At 44.7% G+C, this 19391-nt stretch overlaps 1 protein-coding gene across 1 annotated transcript in view; it reads right to left on the bottom strand.

The window, feature by feature from the left end:
• Positions 1-19391, bottom strand: part of LOC147728185 (fructose-1,6-bisphosphatase 1-like) — a 55973-nt gene that overhangs the window by 27206 nt on the left and 9376 nt on the right. The window contains exons 2-4 of the mRNA XM_086962046.1: positions 15593-15755; positions 11281-11373; positions 717-857 (exon numbers count right to left, since the gene is read on the bottom strand). Of these exons, the coding sequence (XP_086818172.1) occupies positions 717-857; positions 11281-11373; positions 15593-15755 (397 nt within the window). The remainder of the gene's footprint in view (positions 1-716; positions 858-11280; positions 11374-15592; positions 15756-19391) is intronic.

Raw genomic sequence — 19391 nt, 5'->3', positions numbered from 1 at the left:
TTCGTGTAAATAAATTAGGAGAGATTCAGAAGACTTTTTGAAAGCAAAGCAACTAAGTATTTTTAGGATAAGATTAGGGGCCCGATATGAAACCCATTTGACCTTCTCCTAGGTAAGAACCCATCCAGTGTCCTTAAGAAACCATTCACATCTGCTACACTGAGTAAGTTACAAAATACCGACATTAGTACTAACTCACCAATATCATTTCACTTAAGATATTGCTTTCTACACCTTACAGTCCATTCACTGAATAGTTGATTTTTTTTGATAATCTAATATTTCTTCTACACTGGAGGAATTCAGAATTCACGATCAATTAAGTTTCTCAGAGTGAGAGTGTAGATCATTCCAACAGCATCATGACCATCTCTTTTAGGGATCCCCCACTCGAATGACTTCTCAACCAAACCCTGTGCCGGAAAGACGCGTCTTCTTCGTGGTATTAATTTGGCGAAAGTCTACATGTCAGAGTACGTATACATGCAAGAACACCACAAGGGTAAGTTTAGGTTTGTCAAGAGTGACAGATAAATTCCACTAAAATGGTGAACCTTTTAAGGAATATTAATGGTATGAGGACTCGTTCCTGCTCAGCATCCCACTATTGTGGGTGCTCCTGGCTTCTCTGTGATACTATACGAGTGTACTCACCAACAAAGCAGATACTCTTCGCATGAGGTACTAATATTTAATAGTTTTTGAAAACCTCTTACCGGATCTAGCATGAACCCATTGACTCCAAATTGTGTGGCCAGCACCACCATTGTGGCGCTTCCGTAAAGGGCATAGCCCGCTGCCACAATGTTGCGTCCAGGCTGCAAAGCATCCTTCTCACTAGGCTCATCATCAGAAACCTGAACAAGAAAAACAAAAAACGTTTTTTTTTTAAACCACTGTCACCTGGAGACACACGAGTAAAATATCCCACCATCATACTTCATTTATAAGTGTAATATAATTACAATTTACAATCCATAACCATTGACATTCGCCAAAGGATGTGACCAATCAGAATGTTAAATTTCAGTTTAAAAAGAAGTCTCGAATCAACGGTCATATTTATAAATTAATTTGTCAATTTAGGAGGGGGGGGGGGGGGGGATTGCTGGATGAATGTAAACCAGATCACCAAAGGTGCACATAAAAGTGACTTCTTTCTTCAAACCACATTATTATAAATAGTACCACACTGTGACACTTGCGAGACTCAATTGTAATACCCAGTTTGCACTTTTTGTTTCTGCACAGCATATTGCTAGCGTTCCCTTATCTGCACAGCACAGGAGGCTGGCCCCAGGAAAAAGAGTGAAGGATTTGGACTGGGTGCCACGTAGCTGACACAACCACATGGGCAAAGCGGCTCTAAAGAGGCAACTAACTATGGGGCACCTAGATTTGGTAGACGTTTACCCATCACTCAAAGACGCCTTCTGTGAGAGCTAGGAAACACCCAGAAACAGCCCTCCCCTCCCCCCTCCTCTAAAGGAAGGCCAGGTACACTGGGAATGCAAAACAGAGCAGCAGATTTAACTGTGGCTCTGTCGATGCTGTGCTCTTTCATGTAGAGGTGCAAGCGCTATTGTTTTTGTACTCGGAGGCATGGTCTGCCCCAGACTCACCCAGTAAGTGTGTACAGTGGTAGTGACCAAACTGTGCATCTGATTTTATAAAACGTGGCATACACACAGATCTAAGTTTCCTCTGTCACCCATTTCAGTAGTTTTCCTGTAATTTACAATTAAAAAATGTATGAATCCACATCAAGTGTATTTTCTGAATAAATGATTTTGCTTGAACTGCAATTTTACAATGCTCGCACGCCGAGGGGACACTCGCAAGCCGAGGGCTTACCGGCGTTATCCTGTGATAGCTGTGGACACCACTGTAGCTGTTGCTGCCTCTGCTGCCTTTCGCTACAACTAGCCGCACCCGCTCCGCGGGTGCCGCGTCGCAGCTCTGGTCCGTGAGGCTGTTGGGAGCACGTTTGCTCACAGCCCTTAACAAGCACTCGAGGGAGCAGGCCCACGCTCTATTCACCAGCGCTGCCGCTGCAGGGACTCAAAGAACCAGGAGTCCCTGCGTCCCGGCACACCTGCAGACCTCTTGCCCCTCCCACCCCCTCGCTTCACACCCCCACAAAGGAACGCCTTCATCCCGCCGTGCAGGAGCATCGCGGGAGAAGCCCGGGACAAGGGCGGGACCATCTGTGGCCATCAGGGGCCAGAAGAGGCCGGGCCGGGCCACATCTCTTGGCTCTCCTAAGAGGGAGGGCGAATTGTAAGAACATGGCCACAGGCACAAGATCAAGTAAATCAAGGAAAGCTGCGGGAGACGTTGTTATAGGCACAATGGACCAATTTATTACCCGGGCTGTTTCCATCGTAGAAAAGGAGATAATCCTTGCTGAACGAAGATTATCCCGGGACTCCAGGGGTCTATCTCAAAAGCGCTCATCCTTGGGCGCCCTTGCCCTAGCCCCCAGCCCCGCAAACGTGCCGACTACACCATTGGTCGTAATCGACTCTCCGGACATTGACGAGAGAGTAAGTCGGATTAGGGCAAGCTTAGAAAGGGTAACCACCACTGCACCAGTCATTGCTCAAGACCCAACACATCTAAATCCTCTTGATCAAACTGACCCTTCGCAGGGGGCCCAAAATTATGATCTTTACTCAGAGATCAATAATGCCCGTAGCCCCTCAGCGTTGCCTAACGAAGCCACACAACCTTCCCCCACAGTTGAATCCATCGAAGCAAGCACCCCCTCAGCAGTAGTTCAAGAAACTACACCTACTGGGAAACCAGCCTTAGGACAAGTTGCACAAAAAAAGCGAAAGCGTCCTGCCAGTCCTCGGAAGGGGGGGTCTCATAAGCCACACAGTAAAGTGAGTAGGCAAAATGCGCCCAAAGGGGGTTCTACTACAAATCATGCCCCATACTCAAACACTTCTACCACCCACACTAGAGATATTGCACCTGAGGGCATACCAGGCCCGTTGGCTCCTCTAGGTTCCATCATACTCCCCCAGGCTGTGCACACCGACTTAGATGTTGAGAACTTAATCAGGTCTGTGGTAATGCCGCTCGTAGATAAGATTGACAGTCTCACACGTAAATTAGCTGCCCTAGAGCAGTCAATGCTGGACAACTTTTACGCTGTGAAATCACTGGTCAAATTCCATGCTAAGGTGCAGGGAGAAGAAAATGGCGGGTCAAGGAGTGGAGCTGTCACCCTAGTCCCCTCTGATTCAGTGCCTCGCCAAAAACCGTCTGCACCTGGGGAGATCCCTCAGTCACTCCAACCCAATACTGGAACCAGTCCTGTTCCAAAAACTCCCGCTCTTGAGCCCAGCTTGGGCCGCCAAAAGAAAAAACCCACTACCCAAGCGCCCAAGGCCCCGAAGGTTAACTTTGCTCCCAATCCCAAGCCTATAGCCCTTAACCCTAATACAGTAGGAAACTTGCCTACCTCGTCGAAGGGAAACACAACTCCATCCCTTCCCACTCCTGGCAATCAGGCTACGCCTAAACCCCTAGCCAAACCCTTAGCTAAACCTCCGGCCACAACACCAGTAGATAGAGTAAAAAGGCACACACCCAATGCTAGCCTCCCCCCTGGTTGTAAACCGTATGTGGTAATCTTAACGGGAGTCCCGGAGCTCGAAGAGGGTTCTGTTGAGCTATATTCTGATCTTAAACATAAGACACTCTCCTGGCTCAAAGTAAATAGACCCCTCCCAGGGCACATTAACGGCAGAATAGCCTATGTTCGCCGTGTGGTGTGGATCGGTAATAGACGTAAGGACCTAACTGGGGACTGCGTACTGATCAATTTTAACGATCCCAGAGCAGCAGGCATGGATATGCAGCCAGCAGTCGCATTATAACTTCTGCGACATTCAAACTAGGGATTTGGGGTATTTTTACCGCCCCCCTCCTTCATCGAGGCATAAGACGTTCTTGCCGGATGAGGGTAGAGGTGCATGGTTCCCGCACCACCCAACGTTAGACGCTAGAGCAAGGGCATGGACACCGACCCAAGCGGCCCCCCGCAGGGTTGGGGTTGGTGACTCGGTGATAAAGTGGTAACAAACGCCCCCTCACTGAGGGTTATTACATCACGCATAGCCGAGAGGGTTCCCCCGTCACCAGCCAACATTTCTGTGCCCCAACCCCCCTATCCCTTCTTCCCCAGGCTATTGGACCGGGTCCACTGAGTCCGTGGATGGAGTACAATCTACGGCTGCACAGGGTGAGGAAGTTGGATGTGTTGAGTCCTCAAATTGCCCTACCCTGAAAACCATTAGTTGGAATGTGGCAGGCTTAAACAACAAGTTGGATGCCCCGGACTGGGTGGCGCTCACCGAGCCCCACGCAGTCTGTGCATTCCAAGAGACGTGGTGTGTGGAACCAAGGCATAGAGTAGGCTATGCTACCTTCTTTGTCCCGGCAGGTATCCCAGCTTCGGGAAGAGGGCGCCCGTTTGGAGGCCTCCTAGTCTGGGTAGATATATCTTTAGGTTGGAGGGTACATCATCACCCCCAAAAATCTCCAGACCTTATGCGGCTCACTGTAAAATGCCCAAGGAAAGCCGTAAAACTGGAGATTTTTAACATCTACACACGTGGAGATTCAGGGAGGGCTTTGTCACCAACCCTTACCGCTTTGGAGGCAGCCTTAGGGGAGTGCCATAGAGACTCCCTAATCCTGGTTATGGGGGATTTCAACTGCACATTTGAGCCCCTGTTATCCGATGAATCGCTGGACCTGTATGACGAAGATTCAAGGAGAGGTGTTCCGTCCCTTGATTTACCTATTGTCAAAAGATGGACCCCTAGAGTTGTTCAACTAAACTCCCTCACACTTGAGTATGGCTTGAGAGCAGCCAACGGGAGAACACGCTCTGACCCAGCGGGGGCTCACACGTATAATAGGGTGGGTCACTCATCCAGGATAGATTACATTCTTCTAAACTTTCCTTTGTGGGCCCACACGAAGGACATGACAGTTTTACCTTCCCTGGATAGTGATCATAATGCGCTCTCATTATCCCTAACATACTGGTGGAGGGACAGTGGCTCATTTTATGGAGATCGTGACGTTCCAGAGCAAAGGTCATTGGGGGGGGTGGTCCCCTCAAATTGCCTCAGACGCCTAAGATGGGACAAAGTGGCTATCGACGAAGAAAAATTATCTTGCATTAAAGCCGTCACTGCTGCAGCCTGTGAACTCCTGGAAAGGCAGCCTCCCAGTCCGCACAGGATTGCAGCCATGTTTAGCGAGGTTTCAACGTCGATTGGGGATTTGTTCATGGTCAAGTCAAAAAAGGGGAGCAAAAACCTTGACAAACGACAAGGCAAATCAGGCTGGTATTCGTCGGAGTGCCGTGCTGGAAAGAAAGCCCTAATACTGGCAGTAAAGAGCGGTGATCCAACATTAATAGCTAACAAACGCAAGAGCTATAAATCTGCGCTAAGGGCAGCAAGGAGAGACTGGGAAGATGCCTTCTGGCAGGAACTCCGTGCAGCCAGTGTGGAAAAAAATGCTAAAGGCTTCTGGGACTTATTGCGAAAGAAAAACAGACCCCTAGATACTGTCATCACATGCAATATAACCGAAGAACAGTGGCTTGCACATTTCTCAAAACTGTACACATCATCTGAAGTAGAAGTAACGGACTTCTCGCTACCACAGATCCTTCGAGGTGATGGGAGTTATGAGGAAAGTCTGTTTACCAGGAAAGAAGCTGAAATTGCTATAAAATCCTTGGTTCCCCGTAAAGCAGCTGGTCCTGATGGCCTTCCTGGCGACCTTCTCCGCGCAGACTCAGATGATTGGAGTATACTAATCGCATCTGTACTAAATGCTGCCATGGCAGGGGCCCCCCCTCCCTACTTCATGGAAGGCCGCTGAGGTGGTACCCCTGCACAAAAAAGGCTCAAGAGACGATCCAGCCAATTACAGGCCGATTAGCCTGATAGATTGTTCTCAAAAAGTAGCGGGCAAGGTCCTCTTATCCAGAGTTCAGCAATGGGCAGAGGAAAACATGATACTCTCGGACTTCCAGGCTGGGTTCAGAGCTGGCACAGGAACAATAGAACAATCGCTTAGGCTGCTCATGATTCACTGGAAGACCGTCACGATTGGGAAGGGTACCTTATACCTGGCCTTCATCGATCTCCGAACGGCTTTTGACTTGGTACCCAGAAACAACCTTTGGAAGGTACTGAGTGACCTTGGCATGCCACCCTATCTGCTTCATTTGATCATGAGGTTTCATGAAAAGAACTATGCTCAAATACGCTGGGGGCCAAATGGTCAAAAGACCCCAAAAATAGAGGTGAATAGAGGTGTGCGGCAAGGCTGCGTACTGGCCCCGACCCTATTCTCCCTCTATGTCAATGGGGTGGTGGACTTCCTAACCAAGTTACCAGCAGATGCCCCCCGTCTGGCAGGCCGTCTAATCCCCACCCTGCTCTTTGCTGACGACACCTTACTATTGTCAAAATCCCCAATGGGCCTCCAGCAACTTCTTTCTGGATTTGACGATTTTTGCAAGCAAAGAGGTCTCTGTATCAATACAGATAAAACAAAATATCTCATTTTGAACCCCCCGCAAAAACTCGGACCCCCTCCTACACTGGGGTCCGTTGCATTGGAAAGGACTAAGACGTTCGACTACCTAGGCATCCGGCTGGTGGACTCCATGAAATGGGACTGTCACTTGACCAAAATGTTACGGAGTTTGAAAAGAGTGACCGGGGTCTTGTTGAAAGAGCAGAGAGCAGCTTCTACAAAACCAATAGCGGCAGTAATGGACATTTATTCGGCTAGAGGAGTAAGTGCAGCACTTTACGGGGCAGAGCTCTGGGGGATGTCAAATATGAAAGAGCTAATCGGAGCAGAGAATACCTTCCTGAGAAGTTTAATGTCTCTCGGCCCATCTGTCCCCATCTTACCATTGCAACTGGATATGGGATGTCGGGCGATCGAAGACCAAGCAAAGTTACGCCCCCTGTTACTGTGGGCCCGCATCTGGAGAGTACCAGAGCTCTCAAGCTATGCGGATGGCCTTCGGGAAATAATTAAATCCCCGGGTTGGGCAAAAATAAAATGGCTAAGGGACATCAAGGCCCTACTTGTCAACCTGGGGCTGGAAGAAGCGTGGCTCCAACAGTCAGCCCCGCCCAAATCCACGATAAAAAAACTCTACTGGCAGTGGGTGGTAAACAGAAGAAATTCTTCGACAACAACCTGCAAATCGACTAGAAACTTCTTGGAGATCAAAGATGTCCCCATCAGAGAATTGTATTTGGATACTATTACTGCCCCATGGGAAAGATCACTGTACTTTAAATTCAGATTAGGTCTCCTCCCTGTAATGGAGCTCACATGCCACTGGAAAATTCCTTACCAGGCTGCTCCATGGTGCCCCTTTTGCCCTCAGCGGCGTGAATCTGTCCCCCATTTGTTATTCGAGTGCCCTGCCTACAAGGTTCCTCGTACGAAATGGATGAAACCGATGTGTCTCACCTTGGGCACCAGACATTGCAATGTGGCACTAAGAATACTACTTACAGACACTCGTACATTTTTTGCATGCGCCACCTCGAAATATCTTGGGTGGGCATGGCGGATCCGGTCAAAAAGACTTAGGCAAATTGTTTAATCTTGATTTTAAATTTACGGTCCGTTATTGGCCTATCTCTTTTAGGTAATTTATTTAATCCCCCATTAGAATTGGCAGGGAAAAAACAGCTGATTCCTAGCACGTAGGGGTTTTTATGCTTTTTATCTAGCAATGTTAAATACTGAACTTACTATGTATGTATGCTTTTTAAGATACTTTTTATGTCGAAATAAAGCCTTTTGACTTGACTTGACTATGGTCTGCCCCAGACTCACCCAGTAAGTGTGTACAGTGGTAGTGACCAAACTGTGCATCTGATTTTATAAAACGTGGCATACACAAAGATCTAAGTTTCCTCTGTCACCCATTTCAGTAGTTTTCCTGTAATTTACAATTAAAAAATGTATGAATCCACATCAAGTGTATTTTCTGAATAAATGATTTTGCTTGAACTGCAATTTTACAATGCTCCAGGGAGTTCGCAGATTAAGGGGAAATCTGCTAGCATCAATATGGACAAAAAGTTTCTGGAACCGAGAAGACTACATCTATCCCCGGAGGACGGGATGATTCTCAGAGGGGTGATAATATCCTTTTGCAACAGAACAATTGGCTAGATTCGGTTCAGCTACCAGAGTTGGCAACCAGCCATAGAAACAGAAGGGGAAACGCCGTTAACATAGCCCTGGCCTAAAGTCCCAACTCGGCACTATACCAGCAAGTACTACGCTGATGAAAGTTTTTGGAAAGTATTTATGCATATTATTCATATAGGGACAACGTGATAAGCAAACTATGGGCATGTAAGTTTATTCTTTGAACTTGTGATCGTATCGATCAAAAAGGATGCAGGAGAAGTTGTATTTTTAATGAAATTCTAGTAGAAAATTCTGGATAAACAAAAACGCAGATTTTTTTTTCCTCCAAGGATTATTCCCAAAGGGTACCGGGATGGGAGAATACGGGCACAGCATGGCCAGTTGCATGGCATGGGGAGACAGGGGTTTGGAGGGACATTTGACTGGGTGCAGACCACATCCTGAAACTAGAACCCATTTGGAATAAAAGGCACCGACTGCGTTTTTAACATTAATAGTGGGGCACTTGGTGCAGCCAAAATCTGTGGCCACTGGTCACAGAGGATGGTGGCAAGTGAATGCAGGTCAAGCCCATCATGTACTGGGTATATATATGATGGGTCATTTTGGAGCAAAATGTGGTCCAAGGACTTCAAACCATAAGGATGGATCAATATGAACATTTTCTAATGGCCTCCCTCACTTAACCCACGAGTCCGACAATAAAAACAAGACTAGGCAAAGTCAGTTATTTAATGGTGGCTGGCTAAAGACCGCATGATTAGTCAAACTGTGACATCTTGTAATCCACCTGCGCCTCATTTACCTTTCGACTTCCTAAGCAGTCTTCTTTCTCCAAGAATGTATATATGGCCCCATTATAACCATGGCCCCTGGAAGCATGTGATTTTGCATCTGCTTTTTTTGTTGTTTTGCATAATTATAAATTTGGATCATGTGCCAAATAATTCATCGTCTGCTGCATAATCTTCAGATTTTAACAAAAATATTTTGTTTCTAGGTCAAACGGATCAAAAGTTACTAGAAATGCTGCAACATGTGTTGGCGTGCAGTGGGAAGGCAATTGGTAATCTTTCAGGTTTTTTTTGTATTTGGTTGGTAACCTGGTACTAACAAGATGAAATATTTGCCCAAACAGTATTACCATGTGTAAAAATGATAAAATAATGAATACTATCAAAAAAGTGCCACATTATGCCGCATAATGTAGTGAACCCTGCTGCATAATTTGGTCCTCCCCTGCCATATAATTCCAGTGATCCTGCAGTGGTTACAAGGGCTCCAGTTTGGGGAACAAATTAAATTCAATATACTGTCATTTAGTCCTTTGGCAATCTATGAAACACCACCCAGTTCATACTGAACCAGACCACTGAGAGATCACTTCTTTGTTGCTCTGGATGCTGAGAAAGCTGTAGGGGCTGCCAACCCAACCCTGAAAGCATCCCTGTGAGATTGAGCCTGTTGCACATCACAGTAACAGGTCAGAGCTGTCACTTATGTGAAAACAACAATAGCATTACAGTGACTTCACAGGTCACTGTCTTGACCTATCCCTTTCAGTTATGATACACCAACCCACAATCTTGGGATACTGTGTTCATTGCTAGATGTTTGGGAATGGAAGATGGTGGGAATTCTGCTCTTGGCGGCAAGTTCTGGAGATTTCAGTCACATAAATGTGCGGAAATTGAGATTATTCACCCATGTTTTGACGTTTGCAGGGCATTCAGTGGCAGAAATAGTGGTGGGATCCTTACAAACCATATAACCCTGGATTTGCCCAGGTCTCTAGCTTACAGAAATACATGGGGTTGGTAGGTTTCACTGGGTGCCTGTCGACCCTAGACTCTCATACTGCAGCCACCTCGTTGGCAAACGAAAGGAAATGTGGGTTTCTAGGCATAGTTATGATGATGGCAGAGCATTCGTTAAGGATCCATGCTGGGATCTACTCAAGCCTTAACATTTTAGATTCCCTTGGGTTCTCCGGTTTTTAACATGCCCAGGCCTGGTAGGGCTAACTTGATACCGGCCCACCCTGGTTGAAATATTTGATTTGATTGTAGGATTTATATAGTGCACAATTGCCCGGGGGCATTTAGGCGCTCAGCGGATAGTCAACCTACATCTGGATTATAAAAGTGGAACTTAGCTAGCAAATAATCAGTTTTTTAGTAACTTCCTGAAAGTGAGTAATGTCGGCCTGTTCTCGATCTCTATTGGGAGTAAATTCCACTGTTTCACTGTACCCAGAATGAAGCTTCTTCCTACCCAGCGTGCTTTTTGGGTGTCTGAAGAAGTTTGCTCTGAGATGAACAAAGATTTCTAGTAGGCTGGTACCAAGAAAAATGTTGTCTCAGAAACATTGGTCCTGTTCCCTGCAGAGCCTTGTAAACTAGACAAAGGGATTTGAATTCTGTCCTCTTGATCATGGGAATCCAGTGAAGTTTCTTTGAGCTAAGGGCAATAGGCTGGAATTTGGCAATGTCCAGCAGCAATATGGCAGCTGCGTTTTGTGCCCGTTGGAGTTTGAACATGTATTGCTTCTGAAGGCCAATATTAAAGCTACCCCTCATAGAAAGTGAGGCAATTCGTTTTTTAGGTAAAATTGTAATGTTTGCAGAGCATTCTGAGGAAGAAAACATGTTATGTACACAAGCTACACCCCTCTGGATTTATCAGGGTGTCCAATTTTTTTTTTTAAAGGTCTGCAAATGCAGCAGCTACTTGCACCCCATCGATCGATGTAAGCAAAAATCCTTATGTTTACCAGTCCGTTTTTTTTTAGACTTTACAGGCATATTCCGGAACTTTCCCTGTGAGGAAATCTTACGATTCCACCCAGAGTTTAACATTTGCACAGCATTCTGGGTAAGAAAAATTAATGGGATCCGTGCAAGCCATACCACTCTGGACACCACCAAGTTTCTAGATTTCAGAAATCGCTTAGGTTGCTAAGTTTCAGCATTCCTTTATAAAACAAAATGTATTCGTTTTATTTTTCTACCCAACCACACGTGTTCTGGCAGCGTCAGATACATTTACCTTTCTATAAATGGCAAAAATCGATCCAATAGATGCGAGGCAGTCGATGTTTGATGAGCCATCGAGAGGATCAAAGCACACCACGTATTTTCCCTGGAGAATCAAAAGCATGGAGATAGTCAGTGCAAATTGTCCAATAATTCGATGCCTTTCAAGCCTGAACTCTGACCGATTTAAAGAATAAATATAGAAATATTATTTCAAAGCAATGGAGTTCGTGTTTACAACAAAAATCAGTCTTTTTCCAAGATAACTTTTTGAAGCCTAAATCATTGTGATATACTTTTTTGGTCTGGCACAATCCTATGTAGACTCTAGGCTAAGATTTTAGAAGATTTATGAAACATACAGTGTGTATGACAGGTGAAAAACAACAAGACATGTTTATTTATCCTAAAGTAATATTTGAATTGGTTATTCCTCATTATCGTCAGTCCTTCAAATGAATTAATAATGAAGTAAAAAATGCATTAATTTGTTGTCTAATTGTAAAACAAATAATGAGGATCATCTCAAAGATCAAACAATCCCTCCCAGAGAGCATCAGCAGATTGCGATTCAGAATGTAGGCCTTTAGTGATAAGGGATTTAAAGACGCTGCCATTTGAGACATCGATTCAGCTAGGACTAGATATTGTTATTAGACCATACAAAAAAGTTGTAGAAAGTAAAACATTTTCGTACCTCATGTGAAACACCAATAATAGTTAAGGATGAGTGAAAAGTTGAAATGTACGTAAAAGAAGTGTTTGAGAAAAGGAACAGCATCAACAAGTCACAATTTCTTAACATGTTGCACCCACCATGTAACAAGCATTGTTAAAGGTGTGAAACGTATGGATTGGCTTAGCCCCAAAAAATTGGTTTTGGAGATGGCCATTGCAGACGCGCACAGCATTTTGAAAAATATTACAAAATGCATAAAGAGATGGCTGCTGTGGAAGTGCACAAATCTATGGCAGCCATCTTCGAATGCATGTGAGTCACTAAGTTGGAAATGCTGACCTCGGCAAACTTGTTCCAAAAGTTCATGCTGTCTTTTTACTGCATAGTAGACACAGTATCTACACGCCATTCATTTCCATTTCACCATTAACTTCATAAAAGCAGATTTGTTTTCCTAATTTAAGGTCTATTGTTTATGTCCAAGTCAAAACAATGACTTTAAAAAGGCACCATTGTCTAAACCGCGTTTCACACGCAAGCCATTCATTCACACTAAATGCCATCTTGGCCTGGGTTGTCCCAAGTCAGTGTCGACTTTTCCTCTCTTTTCTGTCTATTCTCATACTTTAGGAGGGAGATGTGTGGTCCAGCGGCCAGCCCAGAGCAGCTGACTCCGGACCAGTGGCGTAGCAAGTGGGGGCAGTCCGTCCCCCAGTGACAAGTTTGGGGCAGGCAGCCTCGCCCCCCCTTTTACCTGCAGCCATCGCAGGGCGGCACCCCAGGAATCACCAGTACCCCCCACCAGCTCTTACATTCGGCCACCAGTGCGCGACAAATGCAGTGGCCGCCACAGGCAGCATAAGGCCTAGCTACGCCACTGCGCGGGTCTCACGGCTCGATCCACGGCGCCAGCGGCAGCTCAGCATCATGTGTCTCTGGGTAATAGCTCACAATTTCCCTGATGGCCCCCAGCGGCTGGATACCCTTAGGGGTGATAAATTTGTTGTTTACAAATATGGAATTATTATACTTACAGATCTGCTTTTCCAGATTACTAATACAGAACTACAAATGCCAGGGAAAACCTTACTTTCAACATGAGATAGAGGTGGATTTATCTGTACCTTTCACAGATCACGTACTATAGGAGACCCTCTTTATAACAAACTAGCAGCCCGTCCCGACGTTGTCCGGAGATGAAATATAGCAGCGTTTGAAAGTGGGTAATGCGGACGTTTAAATGGCTGAAGTGGCACAATAGTTATGCATCCATAAGGGATTTGTATGCGTTGTTTAACATTGATCTTGCACGTCGTCTTTTACCTGTCTTGTGAAGTTGGTAATTTCTGTGCAATGTGTTTGTCCGCTTGTGCATGCAGTGTTAGGAAGAGCGTTCGTGATATGTGCGTCCTCAGCGGTAAAGTTTGCAGCTTGTGGGTGCTGTGGAGTGGGTTGGTTATAGAATCCCCAAGAGCGTTCGGTCCGACGTTAATCCGTGTACGCTGACAGTGCAGTGCGTGGTAGCGTGCTTGCGAGGACTGTGCGTGTGTATCCCCGCTTGTAGGCTGACTGCCTTGAGGCTGACTGCCTGGAGGCCCCGCCTGAGCACCGGACTAAATTGAAATTGTTACGTGTGTGAAATGCCACCTGAATGCGAAGCTCCGTGAATGCGGCTCCCCACTGGTAGGCTGACTGCTTTCAGGCCCCGCCTGTGCACCGGACTAAATTGAAACAGTTAAGTGTGTGAAATGCCGCCTGAATGCAAAGCTCCGTGAATGCGGGGCACATTGTTCTGAATGCGAAGCTCTGTGAATGCTGCGCACATTGATGTTTGGCGACGCTCCTGTCAGAACGGTTAGGCCCAAAAGCGAGTACTGTGAAGGTTAGCAGTAATGCTGCGTGAATGGCGTGCGCAGTCAATGCCGCGCCCATTTTTTGTTTTTTGCCAGGCCCCGCTAACAACGCCGACGCCCACAAGAGACTACTTTACCCCTAAGGTTCTTTTACCTTTGTAATGTATATGTTTGCATGATAAATTATAGTGCCCAAAAGAGGGGGGGTGGGAGAGAGAGTGATAGGAGGTAGTGCAAGGTAAGGTAGTGTGATACAGTATAGGTCAAATGTACTTATTCAGAACCCTACTTAGAAACTGGCTGTAACAAGAACCAGAAACAGATACACATAAATGAACAAAGGGTTATTCTGGAGGTAACCATGCTTCTAAAAAAATAGCAGTGCAATTTCAAGCTCGGGATAGAAGCTGGTAGAGGGATCTGTTGTCGATGTTTCGACCCCACGACAAGGTAGGGATAGAATGGCCCTTACAGGAGGGTCTTCCTCAGGACAGGGGATGGGTTTGGGCAGACTCTTGTGGGTCTCGAAGTCTATCACGGGGTGGACGTCATTGATCACAGTCTGGGGTAGAAAGAGGATACACTTGTGTGTCTTAAAACTTCTCAAGGGTGAAAGCATAAATCAAAAAACGCCACCCGGGTGCAGACAGCTACCTGCGGTATCCGTGAGCTTGTTCAATCGCAAATAGCCGTCGGCTGTGGCATCACAGAGGCTTTAAAAAAATGTCAAAAATCACCCCTTCCCAAGTAGCTAGTAACAAACAATGACGAAGCAGTGCACTGAGGCACAGCCAACAAAAACTGCCAACGTCAATTGGTCTTGCGTTTTAAGGACAATACGTGATTTTATGGCTTTTGCCAATGTTTTTTTGCCAGGTCTGTTCCGCATGGGGCAAAAAGAAAAAAAATATATATGCGCGATTGCCAATGTGGAACAGCATAGACAAATAAATACATTGCCAAACCCTGATGAAAAATACACATACATGCACCACCATGCTTATGCAAAGCTTGATAATAATGGGACAAATATATATATATATATATATATATATATATATATCTTTTTTAACTTTTAATTTGCCATTCTAAGATGGAGGACACCAATCTTGAAGAGGCAATTTGTTTTAAAGTATACGTGAATGTGCATGAAAGACAAAAGGTGCAGGCCAGTAGCACATTTCAGCTTCTAGACCCGCCATAAAAATTTTTTTAATTAAAAACCCAATGGGGAGGGGCAGAGAAGCAATGGAAGACCAGGTGAGGGTTGCAATGCAGGAGCTGGGGGACTGAAGAGCAAGACCGAAATACAGCAATGGGAGCAATGGAGAACAATGGGGAGCGGGTTATAAAATAAAAAATAAATAAAAGCTGGATAGGGAGGTGTGAGGGAAGAAAAGGAGGACCTGTTGGGAGTAGGAGAAAAGAACACGGAGCTCAAGTAGAATGGGAACGTGCGAGGGCAAGCAATATAGCAGGGAGAGACCAACAAAACATTCACATACAATTAAGTGCAGTAAGAGAAACGAAAAAAATTGTTCGATGAACATAAGCAGTAAAGGATTCAGGTAATGCAATCGAAAGGATACATTAACAGAAGAGGAAGGAAAAACATCAATAAGCAAGCAAATGAGACTGCCAAGAAAGCCAACCAATGATGAGCAATGGGCTGAACAAAGCCCACTGTAAGTGTTGGTATAGTACAAAATAGATCCTCAACTTTAGACAGTTAAGGAAACCTAAAATTAAGACGAGAAGTGAGACAAAAAAAAAAACACAGGTAGATTACTAACCCTCCTCTCAGCTTCCACTATGATGGCATGTGTATCCTCTTCTGACACAAGAACGCAGGCGCTATAGGATGCCTTCAATGTGTTAATGACCATGTCATTTGAGAGAACGTCCAGCTTCTTCACCTGGTCTCCCGTCACATTTGTAGAGCCAGCAATCCCATACCTAAAATACAACAACAAAAAAAGGCCATTAATAAAGACAGGGTGTTGGAATGGTAAATATTAAATATATTGAATAATCGATCAACTGTAGAAATTCTTGTAGATTCCCTGCATAAGCTCAATGAATGATCCACTCTGCACGCATAAGTGAATGCCTTAACTTTTCCACAACTCAACATAAAAAAAATAATCCGAAAAGCCAAGACACAGAGTTGTCCCACAAGCCCCTATTGTTCGGACACTTAAGTCCTACACCGCCAATCAGCACAGTCCTCATCGTTTGTTAAACCAGTCATCCTTAGGATGGTTTTCCTTGAACATTTTGCCTGCTTACCTCCTCTTTTTCTTGGCCTTAGGTCTCTGTGCACTTTATCACCGCTGACCAGTGCTTAACTTAATGTGCTTCTCCCCTAAACATGGTAACATTGATGTATACACATTTGGCATATTTAATTTACTTATAATTCTGTTGTAAATTAGTATAATATATACTCAGGGCCTGTAAATTAAAAGCTACTAGTCTGCAGCACTGATTGTGCCACCCACACAAGTAGCCTCTCAACCCGTCTCAGGCCTGCCACTGCAGGACCTGTGTGAGCAGTTTACTGCCACTTCAACTTGACATTTAAAACCCTTTGCAAAGCCTTAAACTCTTCTTTTATTGTACAAGTCCCCTCTAAGGTAGGCCCTAGGTAGCCCATAGGACAGGGTGCTGTAGTAGTAAAAAGGTAGGACATGTATTTTTAAGTTTGGTATGCCTGGGTAGTGACAAACACCCACATTTGTTTTTCACTACTGTGAGGCCTACTCCGCTCATAGGTTAACATTGGGAATTCCTTAATGCACTTTTAAGGAATAATCCACAACTAAAAAGGAGTAGCTTGGTCAAGTTTTATATCTTTGGAATGGTAATGATAAATCCTCTTTACAGGTAAAGTTGGATTTAACATTACTATTTTAGAAAGTAGACAGTTCAATGCTCTTACAGCTCTGTGAATGCAACCTGACTCCAATACACGTCTGGGGTGGATGACCGCTTCACTTTGCATTTCCTCTAGACATCCACAAACACAGGAAGGTTAGATGAGTCTGAGCACTCATCTGCATTCTGATGCCCCTTCCTGGACAGGAAGGTAGGAAGGAGTCGACATTTGCACCTGAACAGATAGTGTTCTCAGGAGTGTGGAATTTAATAACATATCTACTTGTCCATGGGGCGGATGTAAGACAGTACGACGCGTACCGTCACAACGCGTGCTTTTACAACGCGTCTTTAACAACGCAAGTCGTTACAACGACTTGCGTTGGGGGAGCGGATAGTGAATAGTATAATTTACTATTCTAACACCAGTCCCCGTGGATACTAGGGAAGGTGTTGGAATAGTAAATATAGTAAATATACTATTCTTTATCCTCTAACGCCCTCCAGCGCAAGTCGTGTTTACGACTTGCGTTGTAACGGACGCGTTGTAAAAGTACTGCAGAGTAAAATCTGCGTCGAAAAGGATGTTCCCCCCATGGGGCAGGCTGCTACACAAATCCACTTGCCGCTTTTGTGCCTTGTAGAGTAGTGACAAATTACGGTACCAATCTCATTATACAAGAGCTCTGATATAGCCTCTCTGATTATGCCAGGGCTCATACCCTAGCAAGGTTTGAATACTAGCAATTCCCTTACCTTGTCACCTTTCCGCAGATCTATATACTGCGTCTGAAGGTAATGGTAAGCAATAGTTCCAGGATTGGAATGCCCTTTTAAGTCTGTGCAAAACTACTAACTAGCATGTGTTAAGATTTCACCAGCTCTTCTCTAATCTTTTCCCATACAGAGAAAGGCTGGATATTTACTTCTGACAATGACAGACAATTTCTTCCAGGATTGGGAAAAAAGTGGATGGGGGAAAGCGAACTTGCAAACGCATGAGAAAATCTACACATACATGTTTGCTCATGCTAAAATGCAGTTCACAAATATTTTCTAGGACAATAATTTATTGACCTACTTCTGTAAATTCTTGTGAATTCATGAAAGCTGTAAATCTGCACTAATGCAACCACATATACCATGGGAGCACTTTTGAGATTGCTTTAATAATTGGGCACCTAATTAGGTCTGGCGTTAACCAAGACCTTTTGTGGTTATTCACATTCTCTCTTTCTATCGATCGGCTGCTGTCACTCATGCTGCTCTTTCACAAGGAGCATATTGGCACACAAATTCGGAGTTTTGTTCAGTGCCAGGAACTAATGTGCCAATGTGTGCTTTTTGAGACCAAACATTTCTTTTTTGCTTTTTACCAATGCTTGTTATAATGGTGAGGGCCCGGCAGCTCCAACACCAATAATGTTTCACAAAAACCATGCCAGAACAAGACACAAATTGACAAAACCAAAAGTCTGACCACCAATTTCAAACCCACTGACTTTGACAATACTTAATTATTTTGATGTTTCCCATAATCTTGTTGGACACTGTACAACTTAGGTGTTTTATACATACAGGTGACGCATACTGGAATTCAGTCTCATGTATGGGCATACAATCATGGAAATGTAGGTGTCCAGATACGACATACTGCTGAAGTTTGCCAAGTGGAGTGAGTAGTCTGCCTACCCACAAAGGTGCAGTTAAAAATACCTTTACCCTGCTACTATACCCAATTGTCACCAATAGTTAGTGGTGCCATACCCTGGTCAGGGACTAGTAGAGCCCCTAGAGAAATTAAGTACCAGGGGTGTAACAGCATTGTACAACAGAGTCTGGAAGCTTGTGGTGAACAAAGTACTACATCAGGTAGATCACTCATGACACAGAGCTCTTGCACAAACAAAAACTTACGTGGTCAGAAAAATTAAGTGAGGAGAGGGTTGTCTCGTGGACTTGGCATCAGGTACTTTTGACCTACCAACATTTAACAAGCATTGGCAAAGCCAAAAGGTATGGTGCTGGTTTTGTCAATGCTGTTTTTTTCATGGGTTTTACAAAACGTTATTGTCTGGAAAACTGCTGGGCATTGGTCATTCTAGAAAGAAGAAAAAAAGACTGAATAAAAGCAAAATATAATTTGGCCTCAGAAAGCACACATTGCCATGGAAGTACTTGGTACTGATGGAAACTGCTTTGTGTGTGGATGTAATCCATGTGAAAGGGCAGAATGCCATCATTCACAGTGAAGTTAGCCAATGACTGAAGTGGGCTGCCTCATTCACACATACGTATGCTATAGTAGGTAGAAGGAAAATGTGATTCTTGGTTAACACCAGATCTAACATGGAACAATTGAGTTTGTTTTTTGCCTTTCTTAGAAGTAGAACTCTCTGCGAAATACATCAAGATGGTCCAGTTTACTGTCTTTTACGAAAAAGCACCTCAAGACCCATAACTTGCCACTGCCCCTTGTAGATACAGAATCCTGGGCTAAGTGTTATCTCCCAATTAAAACACATTGGGTTAAATAAATGTTTATGAGACAGGGTTGGATTCGTAAGGTGGGCAGTCCGGAACTCTGCGATGTGTCAGCACCAGAGTGACAGTTATGGTATTTGGGGGGGGGGGAGAAATGTGGTGGATTTTTTTCTCTCTGTGCCCATTATGATTCCCACCAGCTACACTGGATTTCCTGAAGCAGGTGACATG

Source organism: Lissotriton vulgaris, chromosome 3_1, assembly GCF_964263255.1.
Source record: "Lissotriton vulgaris chromosome 3_1, aLisVul1.2, whole genome shotgun sequence".
Classification (NCBI taxonomy): Eukaryota; Metazoa; Chordata; class Amphibia; order Caudata; family Salamandridae; genus Lissotriton; species Lissotriton vulgaris.
The sequence above is the reverse complement of the archived record's forward strand: the minus strand, read 5'-3'. Positions and strand labels throughout refer to the sequence as shown.